Here is a 21,465-nt window from a genome sequence, read left to right as displayed (position 1 = left end):
GAGTTAATGGAATATAACTGGTTCGCCCAATTGTATTGGGATTGTTTATACGCACAATGGGGTCATGACATTTCTCAAGAAATTACTGAAGCCTGTATTCATAAGCAGAGTGCATTCGAATATAGGGAAACGAAACTTCTGGCCTCCTCGAGCGCAAAGTCTTCTGAAGGTACGTTGAGCTTATTTTGGCTGCTGTTTATTTATGTCCAGATTCGTTCATTAAACGCGTTCGTGCAGCCAGACTTATGCATCACTCTTAGACGCCTCTGCACGATCTGGTGTACCGCATGTTTATAGGAAGTGCTAGGATCAGCCGCCCGTAACTTTTCAACCGTGAAATGCTAACAATGAGCACTGCTTTCCTGATATTAGACAAAACCGTCATCAAGTATTACTTAGCGTCCTTAATGTGAAGTTCTTTGTTTGCCACTATGGCGTTAGAATATTTCTGAAGTACTTCCGCCTTAAAATTGTGTGGGAAAATGATGCTCTTCGTAAGAATTTCATCTCTCAGTGTTGTTTCGAAGACACGTTTATTGCACACTCCAGTAACTGTATTGTTTACAGCCGTGAATTACCATGCAAATTGTCTTACAGACTTCCATGGCCGTGGGAATTTTTTAGGTCTAACTTTCTTTGGGTTCACACGCTCGACAAAAGTTAATTTAACCTACCTTTCCTTTATCGATGAGTTTAATTTTGGCTAGTTTTACTGAAGACGTGTCTTCGATTTAAACGTTAAAACCGCTAATAAAGTAATAGATGATTTATTTTAATTAATTTGACGCGTGATTTAAATGGAAATTACATTTCCCACGCATTTCCGGTGGATAAGATCATTGCTAAGGTCGCGGTATCAGGAGACAGGAGTGTGATAATTTATTTTTTTTAACCAGGAGACGAATGTCGCTGCTTGTTAACGTAAGTACACAGTACAATGGAAAAAATTTTGTTTTCGGGTCAACTACATCTGTTTCGTGATCCTACTGCCTATGTAAACAGTTGAAGATATGATGACATTTTGGGATAAACGCTGTGAGGACGTCAAATTCCTTTTTTTATCAACAATAAAAAAATCTTGCAAATTCTAAACTTTATCAAATTTTCCAGGAGTGTTTGTCGGGCGATGACTGGTAATGAACTTGGGATTTTCGGTTTTTGATACCAACGGTTCGATTCCAACGGTTCTTGACAAAAATCGAGATTTACATATATAGTTTGGAACTGTCCTACACTGTCGTGCATTGCGTTTTAAATTAATTTTTAAGTGAAAGTTTATAGCAAAGAAGGGTAGCATTTTAATTACACGACATATCAGGATCTTGGTCGCACCTTTAAAGAGTTTTGTTTAATATCGGTTCTTGTTGTTACCAGCTTACGGCTGCTAAAGAGGCTTTTGTCATGATATTGTGTTATTACCACCAACTAATGAACAACATAATGCGAGGATTAACACGTTTACGTCGCCTAGAACGCGTGAGAAACTTGAAAAATAAAAAATAAAATACCGATGTCCAACAGATTTCGACTCCCTGTGGATAGAATTCGGCTAGAGGTCTCTAACCCTTTATAAATTTCTAGTGATGTGATGGGATGAGATGACATCACGAGCTATCTGAATTTGTATTGATTTTTCGAACCGTGATAGCTCTTCGAACAGTAGTAATGAGGTCTCTGAGATATCGGCTGTAAAATTTTTCCATTTTCCCTTATTAAAAGGGGTATATTTTCCAAGGAGAAGTAAAGGCAGATATAAATGTTTTCTCTCTACCCCCTATCAGCGTCACGGAAGCCAATCCAAAACCACAAACTTTTCTTAGTAGATTTCAAGTGCACAAATGTTGGCCCCATTAGGTGGGGTAAACTTAATGATTTAAAAATATTTCTGTCGACATCGTATTTTTCAGCGTCTAGGAAAAACTGAGTGCGGTTTTCAACAATGATCAATTTTGCAGTGTTAGGATATCATTCCGATTCTTGAATTTTTAAGTTGTTTAAGACCTCCTTTATGTTAATATTAGCTAACTAAATTCATAGGGTAATTAATCAACAAATCCTATTTTATTTTTACAATGCCTTCGAAGCATTCACAAAGGCAACGAATAATCAATGTAGAGCCACTGATCGAATCTTCTGGACTTTTCGTGTTTCTAGATCCCAAAGTTCTTTTCCCTTCAAGCATTTTTCACAAATTTCATAGTATCGTTCCATTCTAAATACAGCTAAACATGCGAGTATCTTGCGATGACAAAAGAAAAGCTTTTCCAAACGAACGTGACTCCTTGTCTTTTATTGTGTTGCTCGCTAAGTTCATAAAACCATCCAAATTTTTAACACCTGAGTTTCAAGTTGTTTTGATATTTTAAGGTCGACGACTAACAATTCCTCACGCCCCTTCAATTGCGTAATTGTCAATTTAAACATCAAAAAACCAATACCATGTTTCCGTGCATTAATTCCTCACGTAAAATGGTACAACGTACAATACCTTTTTCAAAGTGTTAGACAGTGTTCACTGCTGGACCATTTTAATTTTAGTCACGAAAATCCCATTCTTCTACGTTGATTTTGATCAACAAGTACTGGAAATTTGTATTTTTTTTTTTACTTTTCATCTCTGCCGATTCTATTCTTAGTTCCCAGAAGCGCAAACAACTCGTGCTTTCGTGTTGCTCAAGATTGATGTCCTTTATTTTAGTTCCGTTGAGCGTGAAGGCAAAAGAAAAAAAAGAAACGTAGGCGTTTACCTTGAGGCGATTTTAACGTTAATGACGCTTTTACGACTGTTATGAAGGACGCGAAAGAAAATTTGACGAACGCCTCTTTGCAAATACGGAGCTTAATTATCAACCACATACTTTAAACTGGCGCCGTATCAATGAAAAAAAAAACACTCCTAAACGTGTTTCAAATTTCTTGGTCTGTTTATTTCTGTAATGTACTAGAAGGAGCGCTGTGTTTTCCTACTTGAGTGCGTTTGGACGCCAACAATTTTTGCATTCTTTTACATTTTGTTACTATTTTCCACTTTCTGGATTCAGCCGTGATCTCTAAACGCATCTTGGTATAAAAGTGAAGTTTACCAAATTTAGTTACTAAGCTAATCGGTGATCAAGTTCACTATGAACAGTGAACTTTGTGGTCACATTGATCCAGTGTGACTGATTATTATTTTTGATCAAGCTTTTTCTAGTCACTGTGACCGCTTGACAGCTCTATCTTCGAGCAAGCAGCTCAGCTATGTACTATATTCTTCAGATAATAGATTTTAAAGTTTGTTTTTGTGATATTTGATTCCTGTTCGGGCTGATAAATATTGGCTGGAAAGTATGTGTCTTCAACTGCATGACATTCAACCGTCTGACTCGCCCTCTTTGACTTAAGTCAAAGATGTAGAGAACAAGAAATGTTTGATTGTGTTGATACGTAGTTCAGAAGTAAAAAAGTTTCCAATACCGCGGCAGATATTTCCAGTTGTTGCACATGTTTGTGGTCTTCTAGCAGAAACTCACACACCCATCAAAATCAGTGAAGCGAACACTGGCGTCGCTATTTGCATATTGCTAACTGTTCGACTGTGCTTTTGCCGAGAGAACCAACAATATGCATTTGCATAAAATTTACGTGCTTGGTAATATTGTTACTGACATAAATTAGGCAAGAGAGAGAAGTTTAATACCACTTTTATCCATTGCAGGCTTGATCTGTTGTATAACTCCATGTCTAGCAACTAGTAACACTACCACCAACTGAGCCCGACTACTGAGCGACGTCGTCTGAACATGAGCACGAAGAAAAATACTTTCTCGAGCCCGTCTGGCGCAACAGAGCGGACAGAAACTTACAAGAGCGACAGTACCGAAACCACGACTAAAACCAAGTTCGGTGATGATGTGTTATCCTACACTCGAGTTTCGAAAATTTCGCACGGATTCTTCGACAACGACGATGTGGCTTTGCAACATTACGACGAAGCGAAGGATACCTTCACTGCGCTTGAAGCAGCTTACAAGAGACTCTTACTTCAAGTGGAAGTTATGAAAACTGAGCGACGTAGTGAGGTAAATCACTGTTATTTTCTTTTGGTTAACCTTTGATATCAGGCTCAAAACCACTGCGGCAAAACGTTTTAGAAGTGGTCATGTAATAACAGAGTAATTTTCATATGGGTATCGCACGTAAACTAATTCTCTAAAGTTTTTTTTTTTTCAATTTCACATTCTACTTTACTCATAGCGGAAAAAGATTTTAAATTCCTGATCACCTTCTGATAACGGAGAAGGGAAGACAATTTAAAGTTGTTCAACATTAACAAAAAGTTTTGTAACGAGTAACTGATCGTTTCTGTCACTCAAATGTTTACTTCTCACGTGCGAAACTTCAGAAGAGATTAACAGTTACCCTAAATACTTTAAAGACTCTTAAACCCTTTCTTCAATACGGAATTTAAATCGCGTATTCTTTTGAAACAAATTGACAGATTTCGGCTCGTGTAAGATAACTTCGTAAAATTATTTACGTTACTAAATTCTCGTCAGACTAATATCCCGATCTCTGTGGGTATACCTTGAAATGGAATATTTACAATATCATATACCGAGATATTGAGCTAATGACTAGGACTTAATTGAATTATATAAACAAATCTGGAATTTCTGAGGCAGTATCGCGATCTACGAAAGACTATTTCAGATTCTCTGCTCTTTAATTTCAAACGTGACTTATATTAGGTTTTACCACAGGCAGTCCAAGCTCCAACTTGCGAAATAAGAGTCATGGCAAAATTATGAGAGTTTGTATGGGAATATTTACGACCGCTTCTAGGGATAAAAAAATTAAGTCAAACTCTCATCAATAAAAATACTTCATCTTATTCCCACAGTACAGCGCTTCTGACCGTTTACTATGTTGAAAAGAACCCATTTTAGCGAGTTATCCATTTCTGGGTTTGCTACATAAGAGCGCTTATGAAAGAACGGTCGTAAATATTCCCATTCAAATTGTCGCAAGATGACTATCTCACAGCTGGGGCTTGGGTCACCTGTGGTTTTACACGACCAAGAAACAAGAGGGCTTGCTGAGTCAATAAGGAGTTTACAAGTATTGGCGGATCCAGACATAGAACTAAGGGGGAGGGGGCGGTTTTTTGTCGCTTGCCCTGCCGGCCTTTCTTCCTTCTGCGATTTTTTTTTCACCCAAAATAAGGGGGGCCCGGGCCGTTACAAGGATCCATTTCTGCATCATCTCAACGTTAATATTGCCTACGTTAGGGTACAGAGAGAATTTTAAAAAATGCACACTTAAAAGAATTATTCTGTCGTATAGAATGAAAGATCAGTTCAGAACATGCGTGAAAAGAAGTGATGATCATGATCGCAATACGTGGAACAATTGAGTGACTGTAAACGACTTCGATCCAATACTTTGAACCGATTTTAAGTAGCTTCCTGCCGTACAATACTTAAGTGAATTTTCCGAAAGTTTGGTTGTTAAAGATTTTTTGCTAAGTTAACTGAACAGGCATCTTTAACGAACTCTTACGATCAAAGCGCTTCATGAATTTGCTAACTATCGATGTAATAATTCTACGCCAGAATGCTTCTAAGACATGATTATATTTGATCCCCCAACAATACTGAGCGTTACTTAACCTCGAGGTGTCAGTCAAATAACAAGAAGCATCAATTAAGTTAAGGTAATAGAATCGAAAGTTTCACAGCTAGTAACAGTGAGCAGATGTCTGTCTCAAGATAAGGAAAATAAACTCATACGCAGGGATATTTTAGACGGGGAAAATATTACCTGTTTAACCATTAAATGATGTCTTTGATCACTGCAAATCCAACCAGGTTCATCTAATTGCGAACAATAGGTTAATCTGACGGACTCTTGTCAATGTTGTGGCGTTTTAACGGAAGTTAATCCACAAAAGATGACTGAAATTTCGCGTGGGAAGGTTATGCTAAATTGTCCTTGTTAACAATACCATTGCACGATTTCGAGGAGAGTTCTGCTTATTTGTATCTTATTCCTACCTGACTCATTGATTTGATCACGTCAGTATCAATTACAGAAGGGATTTTAAAGGGAAGTTAATCTATAAAAGATAAGAGTAAAATTTCGCGAAGGAAGGTTATGCTAATGTGTCCTTGTTGACAAAACCATCGCACGATTTCGAGGAAAGTTCTGCCTATTTGCATATCATCCCAAGATGATCACGTCAGTATCAATTACAAAAGGGCGTCTAAAGGGAGGTTAATCCGCAAAAGATCAGAGTAAATTTTTGGGAGGGAAGATTATTTTTTTAAATTGTTCTTGTTGACAGCACCACTGCACGATGTCGGGGAAAGTTCTGCTTATTAGTATCTTATTCCTTCCTGACTGAATGATCTTATCACATCAATATCAATCACAAAGAGGTCTTTATTGTTGAGCATAATGTAGTTGTTGAGCAGTGTCGGTGATAGCATACTGCTATCTAGTTTCCTATTGCATAATATTAATGAAATTAGACATGGCTTGATGCTACTCTGGTCTACAGATTTAATGAATGTAACCGAAGAAGCTACAATCCATAGACCCAACGTTTCGACATTCTTGTCTAGTGCCTTCAGGCACTAGACAAGAGTGTCGAAACGTTGGGTCTATGGATTGTAGCTTCTTCGGTTACATTCATTAAATCTGTAGACCAGAGTAGCATCAAACCATGTCTGATTGTCCACTTGGTTGTCATGTGAACTTTAATATATATTAAAGAAATGTTTTATGATTTGCTTGGCAGAAACAATTTAAATTCCTTTTAAGTAAATTGTCCTGTTGTTAACTCAACGGATGAGAGAAATGTCAACTTTTTTTTTCTTATATGCAAATGCTCCCTCAAAATGAGCGGTTGCTTACTCCTTTTAAACAATGAGAAGAAAGTTATGCCTTTGGCTTTTAGGAGAATATTACCTTCCCACACAAGTAATAAAATTTAGGCACGACACTTATATCGCCTTAAAGCAAAAAAAGAGGGTTTTCTTCTTTGGAGAGTAGAAAATTTCCAAAATTTTCGTGAGACGTACGCTAGTATCGATGTTTAGTGATTTCGTAAGATTCTCTAGATTAAGTGCAAAGGGGTACCTTATTGCCGAACTTTCCTTGAGATCGTGCAGTAGTATTCTGAAAGAGAAAAATTTAGCATAATCTTCCCACGCGAAATTTTACTCTGATCCCTTGTGGATTAACTTCGACTTAAACGCTACAAACCTGACAAAAAGGATATCTAATTAACCTATTGTTTTCAATTAGATGAGCCTGGTTTAAGTTTGCGCAGGTTTAAGGCATCAGTGGGAAAGACTCGAACTCAAATCGTGAATGTATTTGAAACTTATTCAAGCACAACCAACGACCTCATTAAGCAAATCAAAACTGAAAGTGAATAATTTAATACTAAAAATAACATTTTCAAACTTTGGAAATGTTATGTCTCTTGACACCGCGTAGCTTATTAATTATGAAATATGTTCATTACACACATTCCTTAGATTCAGGGCTGGTCACAAATTGACCTCTCGTTACCATAGAGACGGTGGGTGTCGACAGGGGTATAACTAGGGTGTACGGATTCTGTGATCAGCTTGTTGGGTCAGCAGTTGCTCTCAAAAAATTGGGTTTAAAGACAATGCTTGACTGCATGCTTTTAGGGATGGCTTTTGGCTGCATTGCCCTTCACAAGCACTTACATCAATTGACTCAATTGAGATAACACGATGAGGTCCCCTGAGAACCTTAACCAATGAACATCTTTTTTTGCAGTAAAATGCACATGCCGCTGACTAGTATGGTTTTTAGGCTAAAAGAGAAACAGCTGCTATCAGAACTTGCATTGCAATTAATGTTTGGCAAGCAGAGACGACATTTAAGTTTGCTCATCTTACTTTCACTCGGGTATTTTCAATTCCGTTCACAATTCAGTTTTTATTTTACTTGTTTGCAGACCGAGCGATGGAAAACGAAGTTGGAAAACCTTAACCGACAAAATCATCAGCTTCAAGAACAATTGCTCGACTTCAAATCGAAGTACAACAAACAGCATGAAGAACTATCCTCTATGCAACGCAAGCTGCGTGAGAAAGAATGGGAATTGGAGTCCCAACGTCGCGAGCTTAACAACAAAACTGGCGCCATGGAGAAGTTGCGAAGTGAGAAGGTTGTAATCGAGAAAGAGCTCGCGATGATGCGTGACCAAATGGTAAGTCAAGTGTCCCAGGTGCAGGTTCTGGAATCGTCACCCGACATGGAGGCGTCTTTCCTGCAAGAAACGATCTCTCAGCTGGAAGTCGAATGCAAGAATGCTACTGACGAAAGAGACATGCTGCAGAGCGAGCTGTTCACGCTGCAATCGAAGTTAACCCAGTTGCAGGCTGATTGTGACAGATACCGCAGACAGTCGGAAATGGCGGGGAAGACAGGAAATTTGACAATCAGTAGGTACGAGATGCAGGTTCAGACCGTTGTTAAACAAAGAGAGTCTTTTAAACAACAGCTTGACGATCTCCGCGAAGAACTCAAAAAGGCCAAAGAGACAATCTCTAGATTACAGCGGGAGGTGTTGCAAAACCAGAATGACGCTAACAAGTACAAAGAAGAGTCCATTTTGAAAACACACAGAATAGAAACTCTTCAAAACCAAAACAACAACCTCGAAGAGAGTGTAGAGGCCTTGAAAACTGAGTTGTCGAAGTGTCAAACAACAGTAGATGTCCAAAATCGGCAAATGCTGACTTTACAGGAGACGATTGCAACACACGAGAAGACCATTAGAGAGTATGACGTTACGGTGAAGAGTCTACAAGATGAGAAGGAAACCATCGAGCGAGAGCTTGTTCTGGTGACTGGTAAACTTTCCAATCTCGAAGCATCTCAAGGAAAGCTACAGGAGCGTGTGAAGGAGTGGGAGTCAGTTGAGGTGCAACTGCGGAAGAGGGTAGGCGAACTGGAGACGGAACTGGAAGTAAGGAAAGAGAAAATCCCTGACCAAGTTGACGGGCAGCTTTATAGTAAAATGGACGATCTTCAGTCGAGGTTGGACGAGTCTGTTATGTCGATTAACGACCTCCAAGGACGATACGAAATCGCCATCAAAGAACGAGACGAGCTCAGAAAGGTTGTAGAAAGTCTAAACTCCAAGGTGGTCACTACGATCGACTCAATGCGACGCGTTCAAGAAGAGAAGGCAGAGCTGGAGCGTACGGTAGCCACAGACCGTAACAAGATGTCAAGGTTAGAAGTTCAACTAGAAAGCGTTACCAAAGCGAAAGACAGATTCAAATTGGAGTTTGATTCTGAGAAGGCCAAAGTCGCACAGATGAAAAAGGAGTTGATGGTGGTGCAACAAGAGTTATCTGAAAGCCGGCGCACTGTCGAACGTCTAAACGGAGAGATAGAGAAAAGAGACAAAATCATCGAGGAGCTCAAGTCCCGAGTATCTTCTCTTGAAACGAAAGTTGATGACTACCGTGAAGAAGCCGAAAAACTGGAAAGAAGAATTCACCTGTTGGAAAATGAAAGTGAAGAACTTCGCTCTGAAATTATGGAGCTTCGAAAGAGGTTGGGAGATTCTGAGGCCAATTACAAGATCACGGCGGAGGAAAGAGATAGAATCAACGAAGAGCTACAAAAAGTGTACAAAGACATGTCAAATTTACAGTCTAATCTCAACATCATGGAGCAACATCGAAACGAATTAGAACATCAACAAACGGTGCTGACGAATAAGATCGTGAAACTCGAAGATGAACTCAGCAAAGAGAAGAGGGAGAATTCAGTTTTAAATATTGAGGTGCAAGAGCTTCGAGCCACTAAAGCCAGAAATATTGAGGAAATAGAGTCTCTCAAGAATAAGCTTGCACATCTGGCGAAGCTAGTTGATGCCTACAAAAAAGAGATTTCGGACAGAGACCATACAATAGAACAACTACGAAAAGATTTGGCTAGCATAACCGCTGACAAAGATAACATCCTCACGGAAGTAAACCGACTTAGAACTGAGAATGACCTTACCAACGAGGAAAACAAGGCACTCCAGGGAGAGCGTGATGCTGCCAAAGACGAAATCGCTCGGTTGTCCTCCCTCTACGACTCTGAGACGCAAAGTAAGCAACTGCTTCAGACCGACTTCGAAGTGGTCCAGAGCAAAGTTTCTAATCTTGAGTCCACATATATGCAATTCGAGGAATTTGGTAAAGATTCTGGGGCTCTTCTAGAGGACGAACAAGCGAAAAATGCAGAACTTGAGAAAAAAGTAAAAGAACTCACTGACAAAGAAAGATCGTTGGAAAACCAACTCGAAAACAAGCAAAGGGAGATTGACAAGTTAGAGAATGACATGGACGTTGCTGAAGAAAAAATGCTCACACTTAATATAGAGATTGAGAAAATCACGGAAGAGAAGAACAAAGAGTATCAAAAACTGTTGGCGACAGAGAGCAAGTTGAAGGAAGTGGAAAAAGACCTCGATACCGCCAGAGATGAAAAAGATAGCGCTGAGAAGGAGTTGTACAATCTCCAAAATAAGGTATCAAAACAAGAAACCCAACTTGAGACCTGCCGCAGACAAATAACTCAACTACGAGAACAACTAGACGCTGCCAACAAGAAGATTCTCGAGGGCCAAGAACGCTTCATTCAAATTGAAAGCAAGTCAGTGCAGCACGAAAAGTTTGGGGAAACCCTTAATACCATTATCGGGAAAAAGGATAAGACCATCGATGAGCTGAATAACAAGATTAGACAACTTCAAGACGAACTTGACAGAACCAAACGACAACTAAACAAGAACACCGCTACAAGTGACATACATCGGACCGAAAAGCAGGAGCTCTTGAAAAGGATTGCAAACTTACAAGCAAGATTAGACGAAACGGAACTGGAAATAAGAAAACTAAAAGAAAGTCGCCAAGAGCTTTTACGCGAGTTTAGTTCAAAAGATCACACTATCACCCTCCTTGAAACTCAGCTCACCAGTGTAACCAAGGAGAGGGATCACTACAAAGCTGATGGGGGTAACGTTCGAGACGATCACCGTAAAGTGAAAGAGGAACTTCTCAGCATACGGAACAATTTAGTAGAAAAAGACAGACTCATAAACAGCCACGTTAAAGAAATTCGGGAAAAATCCAGTTTGGTAGACACGCTGAATAATTCCAAGAAGAATCTCACTGACGAAATAGCAGATCTCAAGAGGGAACTTGAGACCACTCGGCTCTCCAGCCAAGAGAGGATTAGAGATTTACAAGGCCACCTTCAACAAGCGAACGTGAACATCTCCAAGCTGGAGGTCACTGTAACAACATTGGGAAGAAAAGGTGAACTAGGCGAAAAGGAACGTAAAACCTACGATGATAAAATATTCGAGTTTGAAAACTTGTTCAAAACCACCCAAGGACGTGAAGCTGACCTTAGAAGTGAGGTAGAAGTCTGTAATACAAAGATCCTAAAGATTGAAACAGATTTTAAGAAGTCACAGAAGCGCGTGTTTGATCTGGAGCACGAGACTTCCCAACTTCAGAGGACAGTGAATGAGCTAAAGAAAATGCGAGAGAGAATCGACCGAGAAAAGTCTGATTTGAAAGAAGACCTTGTCAGTGCCAATACCAGAGTATCAGAGCTAGAACTCAAGTCCGAGTACGATGACAAGGAAATCGTTTCTTTAAAGAAACAGCTGGATGGCGCACTTCAGAGATCTTCTGGAGTAAGTCGAGAAGATTACCTAAAGCAAGAACAACAGCTTGTTGAATTGAAGTTGATCGCAGAGACTGCTCAAGACAGGATGAACGAGAAAGACAACCTGATAAGGCAACTAGAGTCGGCGAGAGCTTATCTAGAAGACCAGTTAGAGAGTGGAAAGAGTATCCTTAAGGCCACTGAGGAAGACTTTGAAAAGCTCAAAGACCAAGTTGGCAACTTACAAGCAGAAAATATCGAACTCAATAAGGACATCAATGAGCTTCATGGCGACGTTCGAAAATTGACACTGGAGAAAGAGCGTCTTCAAAGCGATCTTGATAACCAAATAAAGAAGTTCGCCTCCTTAGAGGAGCAACTAGCGCAGATTACTCGTTCCGATGAAGCCAACAAAGACAAAATCGCTGAGCTGAGATCTTTGCTGAATGAAAGTCGGGAGAAAAATATGATTCAGCAAAAGACCGTTAGCGAACTTCAAAGTAAAGTTGACTACTTAGAGAAAGACATGGAAGACAAAAACAGGCTCAACAACGACCTGAGAGATGCTAACAAGACCCTAGAAATTGAGATAGACGATTTGAGGAAAGCACTACGAGCGTTACAAAATGACCATGATGTCGTTCTGAGAGAAAAGGGTGATGTCGAGAACAACTACAAGCTGATACACGAAAAGACTACTTTGATGGAAGAGACGTATGAAACGAGCAAGGGAGAAGTTAGAAGGCTCACGGAGGAAGTGGTTGTTTTGCAAAGGCGCCTCGCCGATGCTGAAAGCGAGATAAGAGCATATAAAGAGAAGGAGAGAGATCTGGTGGACAAAGTAAAGAACTACGACGCCAAGCTTTCAAAATTGGAATCAACAAACGAGATACAAAGCGAGAGAATTATGGTGTTGGAGCAAGATGTGACTTCCTTGAAAGAGGAGATTACCCATCTCTTGAATGACCGTGACCGTTCAGTAAGAGAACTGATGGTTGTAACCAAAGAAATGGAGGAAAAAACCAAGGAGATTTCACGACTGAAGAAGGACCTTGACGTCGCGGATAAAGAAAAAGCGGCAATGGAGGTACAGTTGGAGGAACATGTCACAGTTGTGTCTCAGAATGAGACACAGCTGTTGAACGCTGAACGTCAGCTCCAGGAGTGGATGACCCGAGGTGACAACACCGATGCTCAGCCGAAAGACAGCATAAAGGCAGAGAGAGACTCGCTTCAAAAAGAGGTCTACATACTCAGGCAAGAAATAACAACTACAAAGACCACACTGGAAAAAACTCAAAGAAGGAAGGAAGATTTGGAGAAGGAAAATTTCTCGCTGAGGAAACAGACAACAGAGCTTGAGATGAAGATAAAAGCTCTTGATCACGAAAACGAAGACCTAAATCGTGAATTAATAAAAGACCAAAAAAGAATAAGCCTACTGGAAAGTGATATCCATCGGTTAAACGTGGACAAAAGCAATCTGCTTGGAGAGTTGGAGAAAGTGAAGGATGTCTTGGATAAGCAGCGAGACGAAAACGCAACTCTTCAGAGAGAGATTTCTGAGCTCAGAGTCACTGTTGATAATTTTGACAAGACCATTGAAGATAAGATCAAGCAAATTGAATGGTACCGTTCTACGACCAAGAATTTGGAAGAAGAAGTAACAAACCTAAAAAGAAAGATAGCAACGTACAGGGAAGACTATGACAAAGCCCAAAACGAAGTAACAGTTCTTACGTTGAAAGTGCAAGAACTTGAATCCAAAATCGATAGCCTACAACACAGCTTCGACCTCTCTGAGAACGAGAAAAACAAACTCAAGCAAGAAAAGACAACGTTATTAACCACTTTGAATGAGTACAAGACAAACTTAGCGAATGCCAGGAGAGAAGTTGACAGACTTAAGAACGAAGTCCTTTCCCTAAACCGAAAACTAACCTCCCTCGAGGCTCGAAATGAAACTGTGGAAGAGGAGAAAGACCGTTTGAAGAAAGAAATAATGGATTTAAAGAATGAGAACGCTGAGCTGAGAGCTCGCCTAAATGCTCTCCAGTCTGACCGAGATCGACTGCAAACTGACGTCACCTTGATTAACAAGAAATATGTCAAAATACAAACAACACAGTCAGACAAGAGAGACAAGAAGCCAACAGACGCAGCAACACTGAAGCGACTAAAGGACTTGGAGGAGTCGTACCAAAGAGTTTTAAACGAGAAAGAAGACGCAGAGAGAAGGTACCTTGACGGGAAAAGAAAAATATCCAAACTTGAGTTGGAGCACGGAGATAGCAGTCGAATAATCCAGTCGTTAGAGCATGAGCTATCTTTGAAGGTTAAAAGGATAGCTGATCTCGAAGACAGCCTTTCGGAGCTTCATGGACGAGATGTGGTGGACGAGGGAGATTACAAAACGTTGCGCAAGAAATTGGTCACTTTGGAGCAAGAGCTTCAGTCTTCTAAGAACAAAGTGTTCCGTTTGGAAGCTTATAAGACGTCTTACGATGAAAAGCTCAAAGATTTACAGGAAGACCTCCTCGCTAGTCAACAGAAGACTGCTCAGGCTGAGACAATGTTGCAAACAAGTCAAGATCAACTAAGTGCCCAACAGAAGGAGCTCTTAGAGGCCCTTAAGAAGATGGCCGACTGGGAATCAGCTTACAAGTCTGCTAATAACGCCAAGATAGAGCTTCAACGAACTGTGCAGACGTTAGAGAGCAAGATAATCTCTCTAGAAGAGGAATTGCAGAACCAGATGAAAGAGAATGCACAGCTAAAAGGATCGCTAGATCAGATAAAAGTCAGAAATGACACACTCAGAGAAGATATCAACAACCTGCAGAAGAAACTTATACAACAGCAAAAATACTATGAGGAGCAGATACGAGAGTTGGTTGCTAAAAAGGCGATCATAGACAGACTACAAGAAGAAAACGAATACTTAGAGATGGAGAGAGTTGAGTTGAAGGAAGAACTAGATCGTATTCGAACAGAACATGAAAAAACTCTGATGGAACAACGAGACACGAAGTTTGAACTGCAGAAGCTTCAAATTCAGTACACTGAAGTAGAAGGTAGTATCCGGATACTACGAGACGAAAACGAGCGGCTTAAAATGGACCTCGCCTCTCTGCAAAAGCTCTACGACGAGCTTAAAATTTCGCGTGAAGAAACTATTGCCGTTCAAAGTGTTTCGACTGTTGAGGCAGCTCCGGACACGTTCTCGTTGGATATGAGCGCAGAGTATGAAACGATCAGGATAGAGCGAGATACACTTAAACGAGAAAATAACGCCTTGCGTGATAAAGTCAGTGGATTGGAGAATTCTCTAGAGGAGGTGAAGCAAGAAAGGCGCAAACTTCAAGACAAAGTTCTTGAATTACAAAAGACTGTAGCTGAGAAAACTCAGGAGATACATAACTTAACGGCTGAAAACAAGAAAATTACGCTTGAGGTACAAGCTCTCAAACGGCGCCATGAAGACCTACAAGCGGAAGAAGTTGAATGGGGAGAAGAGAGGGACCTTTTAATAAGAGAAGTTGAGTCCATGCAAAGAAAGCTTCACGATCTTGTGTTGGAAAGTCAGAAGGAAAAGGTAACTGAAGTTTCCTCAGAACAAATATTTTCTAATATGGAAGCCGATGTCAAGAAGCTTCAAGAGCGGGAAGCTCAGCTGCAGCTGGAACTTCTAGCTGCTTTGAAGAAGGTGTCTACATTGGAACACGACCTAGAGACCGAGAGAGAGAGGAATAGTGGGCTGCAAGGTTCAAACCGAGCGCTTGAGGAGAGAGTTACAACTCTCAAACGAGAAGTCGTAGAATATCAAACTAGGATTTCAAAGATAGAGTTAAACTACGAACACCTTCAAGATAAAAATAAAGAACTCCTCAATAAAATAGCGGAACTTGAAGTCCACCTAGAGTCTGTGAAAGACTCGAGCAAGCTGTCCGAACAAGGAAAGTCCGATCTAGAGAACGAGATTATTTCCCTGAGAACAAAGGTGAAGAAATTGCAGGTTCAAATTGAAGAGGACAGAAGGATCCAGGAGAACTTGAAAGCCCAGCTCGCAGACTACAAAAACATGGGTGACAACCAATCAAGAGATTTTGCAGAACATGTTAATGAGCTGAGAAATGAGATTGAAACCTTCCGCAAGGAAATTGTCGATAAAGAGCGTGTCATCAAAGAGATGCAAAATAAGTACAATGATCTAGAGGATGAAATCCTCAAAGTTCGCAGGGATCTACAAAACAAGCAGTTGGAATGCGAAGATTACATTAAAGATATCGAGGAAAGCAACCAGCAAAAAGCAGATATGGAAATCGAAATAAACACACTCCGTGGGCAAATAAGAAACTTCGAGATCCTTGTGGAGGAGCACGAAAAAGACAAAAACGAGCTAAAACACAACATTAATGAGATCGTGAGCAAAGGAACCAATGAGGGCAACGATCTTAAGAAGCAAATCAAAGATGCCCTGAAACAAGTAGAAGTTTGCAAGCGGGAGATCATTGAAAAGGAAACAGTTATTCGAGAGCTCAGAGAAAAAGCGTCAGAAACAGAGCACAACCTTCATCTCACAAAGACCAAGTTGGAGACAAAAGAGAACGACTGCGAGGATTATTTCAAAGATTTGGAGGACATCAAGAAAGAAAAGGCAGATATGGAGGTGGAGCTTCTCGCGCTGAGAAGTAAGATTTCCAAGCTCACTATCCAGATTGACACTGAGCGAGCAGAAAAATCTCATCTTCAAACACAGCTGATAGAAGCAAAGACCCGCGGCGACAAAGAATCAACTGGCCATGCAAAATTCGTTACTGAGCTGCAGACCAAGCTAGACAACACCAAGAGAGAGATCAGCGTCAAGGAGGACGAAATTGAACACTTGAAGTATGAGCTGGAGGTAACGAGGAGAGATCTGCTTTCAAAGGACGGAGAGTTCAAGATTTCTTTAGAAAAAGTTGAGCAGATCAATAAAGAGAAAGCTGAGTTGACTGTAGAAATCATGTCGCTTCGAGAGAAGGTCATCATCTTGGAGGGTGATGTGCAGAAAGAAAAGGTCGCTAGAGAAGGAGCTGAGAGGCAACTCGTGGATTCCACAGCTAAAGGGGAGACAGACGCCAGATTAATGAGTGAACAAGTTATTGAGATTCAGACAAGGGTCGAGAGCTACAAGAAAGAAATAATCGAGAAGGAGACCATCATAGAAAAGTTAAGATTCCAAACCACAACTTATGAACAGGATGTCGAACGACTCAAGAGGGATCTCTCTTCCAAGAAAAATGACTGTGAGAGTTATGCGCGAGACATTGACAAACTCAAGCATGAAAAGTCTGAGCAGTTGGTGGAGATAAATTCGCTCCGCAGTACAATTAACAAGCTGGAGATCCATATAACCGAGATTCGTAAGGAGAAGGACCTTGTGGTCGCTCAGACGGATGATCTTAGGAGCAAGAGAGAGAATGAAGCTAGCGTTATGCACGAACAAATTACTGAGATTCAAACTCGCATTGAAGAATACAAGACAGAAATCATCGAGAAGGAAACGGTCATCGAGAGGCTTCGCATCCAGATTTCAAACAACGATGGCGAAGTTGATAGGCTCCGACGTGATCTTGATACCAAAGAAGTGGAGTGTGAGGGCTACATCTGTGAAATCGAGAAGCTCAATCAAGAAAAATACGACCTTGACGCGCAACTGTCAACTATACGAGGTAAATTTGATGTTTTAGTGAAACAAATGGATGAGGCACGGGCCGACAAGAATCTGACAGAAAGCGAGACTAATGTCCTGCTAGATAAGATCACAGAAATCGAAAGTAAAATTGAAGTGTACAAAACAGAAATAATCGAGAAAGAGACCTTCATCGAACGATTACGCGTTCTCAACAACACAAACGAACAGGATTTAGAAAGGCTGAAGCGTGAAGTCAACAACAAACAGGTCGAAAGTGATGGCTACATCAGTGAGATCGAGATATTAAATCAAAAATTGGCGGAGATAGACATCGAACTTAATCACCGAAACAGTCGAGTCCTGAAACTGGAGGGATTTTTAGAGGACGAGAAGAAAGACAAGGACATCCAGATAAGGAATGTAAAGACCACTTTCGAGACAGATATTACCTCTCTGCGACGGGAGCTTGAGACGAGGATCCTCGAGTGCAATGGCTACATCAAAGAAATCGAAGAATTGAACCAGGAGATTTTTAGGCTAAAAGGACTTCTGAGACCGGAGAGAGAGGTTGAAGCACATTACACTACATCCTACATCATGCCCCCAAAAGGAGTTACAGTAACCAGAGAAGTCGTTGTCCCACAGGAATCCACTCAGACTGAGTCTTCTTCGTCCACTTTCGGCCACACAGAATTTATGGTTGACGTCAAGGAAAAGACAAGACCCATAGAGATCTCTAACTACGAGATGAGTCCCAAACGAATGGTTAAAGTTAAAAGTCCATTTGAAACAAGAACCAAGGACACCACCGACAGCAGTGGACAGAGTGGCAGCACCGTCATGACCAAGATAACAAGAATCCAAAGAAGTGTCAGCCCAAGCCAGGGTTTCCACTTGGATACAGGAGCTGGAGATCCCTCGATTACTCTTGTAAGTAATTATGGTGAAACTAATTATACTCCACCCGGCAGCCCTACTAAGATAAAGCACCTGGAATCGAGTATCAGCCCTAAAGTAAACATCTCTCTAGAACATACAAAAGCATCCAGCCAGCCTACAACGTTAAATGTTGCAGACACTAGAAGCCATACTTTCACATCCACGAGTAAATCAGTCACAACCAAAATCACTCAATTACAGACAAGTTCCATGTACGCGTCTACTTCTTCCTCCCCGTCTTTGTTACCATTTCGGGTGCAGTCCCCACGAAATGGCACCGAGACAACTGAAGAGCGAGCAAGCAATGAAACTGTCATTTCACAGGTTGAAACTTCTCACGGCTCAGCGAGCCCCATTCGCGTGAAAGTAGAGGCGGAAGAGAAATTACAATTCGAGCCGGTACAACTCCATGTTGAACGCAAGCCATTGCAGTCCTCCTCTTCTAGATTCCAAACAGTTGGCACCCATTTCTCCACAGAAGAGTTCAAAGAGCAACGAATGGAATTTACACGAAGTGGAAGCAGTTCAACAAGTGGTGGTCGTCACAAAGGTACTAGCAAGACTTCAGAGCTCTAAAAACTAGTTTAAGGAAGGTTTATGAAAGAAACACTGGGGTAAAAGGGAACAAGTGCTATGATTCAGGTATAATAATTTGGATCTCGATTGTACGCTGTTAAGGGTTAATTGTCCGAAATTTTATACAAAAAGAGAAATGAAATGGGTAGAGTTGTTGCTTCTGAAGAAAACGCTCGGAAACAACCAAGAATTCGATAAATCTTTCTTAACGTCAACCTGGAGTTGATAATTTAAATTGACCACTCCCAACGATAGAAGACCTTTTGAAGGCCGGATTACATCTCGGAAAAGTAAGAATACCCTCAGTGCCAACGACTAAAAGTCGTCGCCGTTATGATCCATTCCTTAAACAACAAGGTGGGGGAGGGGGGGTAGGACTTTTTCACTTTGTTTCCTTTTTTTGGAGGGTGGAGGTTTTTAAATGACTAAAAGTTGCAGCGTTGACCCTCAAGGCGATACTAGTTGAGCAATAATTTTCCTTATCGACAACAGCTTGGCAGTAACTTCTAAAGATGCGTTTTGGAAAAATTTTAGAGAATCAAATTCATAATTTATGACGGTCAGTTGCTACATGTTTCAGTTCAAGGTAATTAGGATTAATATGCCACGAAAATGTTTTAAATATTTGCTTGAGATGGTGAAAAATAGTAGCAGTTTTATATGAATAAACGTTGCTTATTTAGGCTAATTTTTTTTAAAGCTTTTTTTTTATAGAAAGCTAATTCAAATTCCTTAGAAACTGGATGTAATAGCATTTGCTAGAGAAATATTCTTTATATCGAGAAAGTAATAATAAGGCTTGAGCAGAGGTGCATTTTTCGGAATATCAACCATTTCCCACAGCATATAATGTCACTATGTCACTACTCCGAAAACCGAAAACTAGGGTTTGTTTCGGGTAGTTTTCCTTTGACAAAGAATATCTTTTTTTATTATTATTTAATTTATATGCTGTATGGTAGCTTCTTTATTTATTTTCTCTTTCGCTTTAATAGTTTTTGAGGGTTAGAATTTTTTTGTAAACGATTTACTGGGTCACACATGTCCTGTATCAGGCAATGGACGAATATAAATGTATTTTTGAAATGTCAGTCAAGGCCTACCGAGATTTTAATTCAGATATCCACAGGATTTAAATTCTAAAAATAAAAATCTTGGGGGAGTTGATGTGTAACTAAAGTTCCTGATCCGTATTATTACTTTCTGTATTTACTTTTTGGTACTGTGCTATGGGAACGAAATACCTTTTAGGCTTTAAAGGTTTGTGACATCATTGACAAGATAAAGACAAAACATGCTAAATCAGTTGCCACATTTCACTACCGAGGAAACATTTTATGTCATACAAGGCATATACTAGTGAAATACTATTTCTAATTTCACTTCCCTGGCTTAAACCTGGAGCATTTAGGACAACAAGTATTCAATCCACGCATTGCATTTTATCGACCTCCTTTATAAGTATAGAAAGTCACGTTGCCAACACTACAAAGAGTAAATACAGGAATCTTTTCTAAGAGACGATAGTTCGATAAGATCATAGTACTTTGGTTGTAAGACTCTCCAATAGTTTCTTATTGCAAATGACACAGTCCTTAAAAACTTTATTAAGACTTAAACTTCAGTTAGAAAGCATAGCTATCGCTATGAAGTATTTTTCGGGGAAACAATTTTTTCAGGTGAAAATACTGAGGATGCATGTTATCTGAAGTGGAAAACTTATCTATGAAGTCTACAGGCAATAATTCAATTTTTATCTTTTTTGACCAAGCATTAAAGGTATACGGTATATGTTATATTTGTAATAAAGGATTTAAGATGGATTTGGTTGTTTCCAATTTTTTAGTAAAACGAAGGTTATTCTTCTCAAAAAAATAGTCTCAAGTTCCGAAGGCGAAATAGTAGTTTTTTTAGCTTTTTTCGAAAGCAACAAAAAGTCGCCACTTAATTTGTTTGAATTCATGCATGATCCGATTCAACAACCTATTCCACAACAAAGAAATGCGACATCGATAAAATTCATTCTATAGAGACAAGGTCAGATCCAGTGATCCAGTCCACAATAAACAAAAGAAATGATCTTTTCTTTCGGATCAATCCCGTCACTTGGATGAAGGTATACGTCAGTAAACTTTTTAAAACAAACATGAGACTAGTCAAGTTCTGTTTTAAATTGGGTCCAACCAAAATCTCAAGATAGTCTATTGGCTCTTCAGTGTTTTGGTCATCAAACTTGGAGCTTACCATGGCTTCAAAAATCGGCACTTACTGCGTTAACCTTTTACATCCTAGCATCAGTTTGCGTATTCTCAATACTGCTCTCTATACATTCCCTGAGGTGCTAACAAGGAGATTTTGTTTAACAAACAGGAAGCTTTTAGTGGGTGATTATTTCCTTTATTCTCGTGACCTTAATGCGTAATTCAGGGGTGATATTGTGAGGAGAAATTAGAAACGCCTCATAAATTTCATAATTTTAGCAAAAAAAAATGCATCTTACGTATATTGGTTTTATAGGTTGCGCTCGGCTTTTTATCTGAAAGCGACAAATTCCTTCCGGCCCCAAT

The 21,465-nt window shown here is 40.0% G+C and overlaps 1 protein-coding gene across 4 annotated transcripts; it reads left to right on the top strand.

Moving 5' to 3' along the window:
* The first annotated feature begins 17 nt into the window (after positions 1-17).
* On the top strand, positions 18-20,721 carry LOC131797551 (golgin subfamily B member 1-like). Of its 4 annotated transcripts, none has more exons than XM_059115180.2 (4): positions 18-169; positions 3,698-4,061; positions 7,979-18,313; positions 18,647-20,721. In XM_059115180.2, exons 2-4 carry the CDS (start codon positions 3,783-3,785, stop codon positions 18,896-18,898), a joined length of 10,866 nt encoding a protein of 3,621 aa, XP_058971163.2. In that variant the 5' UTR covers positions 18-169; positions 3,698-3,782; the 3' UTR covers positions 18,899-20,721. The 4 variants fall into 4 exon arrangements, with proteins under 4 accessions (XP_058971163.2, XP_058971161.2, XP_066023969.1 ...); XM_066167872.1 differs by adding an exon at positions 897-921 and having other exon boundaries at positions 88-169; positions 7,979-20,721; XM_059115178.2 differs by having other exon boundaries at positions 7,979-20,721.
* Positions 20,722-21,465: the final 744 nt, after the last annotated feature.

The sequence above is a fragment of the Pocillopora verrucosa genome, chromosome 6 (assembly GCF_036669915.1).
Source record: "Pocillopora verrucosa isolate sample1 chromosome 6, ASM3666991v2, whole genome shotgun sequence".
Taxonomy (NCBI): Eukaryota; Metazoa; Cnidaria; class Anthozoa; order Scleractinia; family Pocilloporidae; genus Pocillopora; species Pocillopora verrucosa.
The sequence above is the reverse complement of the archived record's forward strand: the minus strand, read 5'-3'. Positions and strand labels throughout refer to the sequence as shown.

What these genes read in the sequence shown, in the direction of transcription:
- LOC131797551 (XM_059115178.2), top strand. Translation starts at nt 3,783, where the DNA reads ATGAGCACGAAGAAAAATACTTTCTCGAGCCCGTCTGGCGCAACAGAG. An exon ending in AAACTGAGCGACGTAGTGAG is followed by an intron (nt 4,062 to 7,978) that starts GTAAATCACTGT and finishes ACTTGTTTGCAG; the next exon opens with ACCGAGCGATGGAAAACGAA.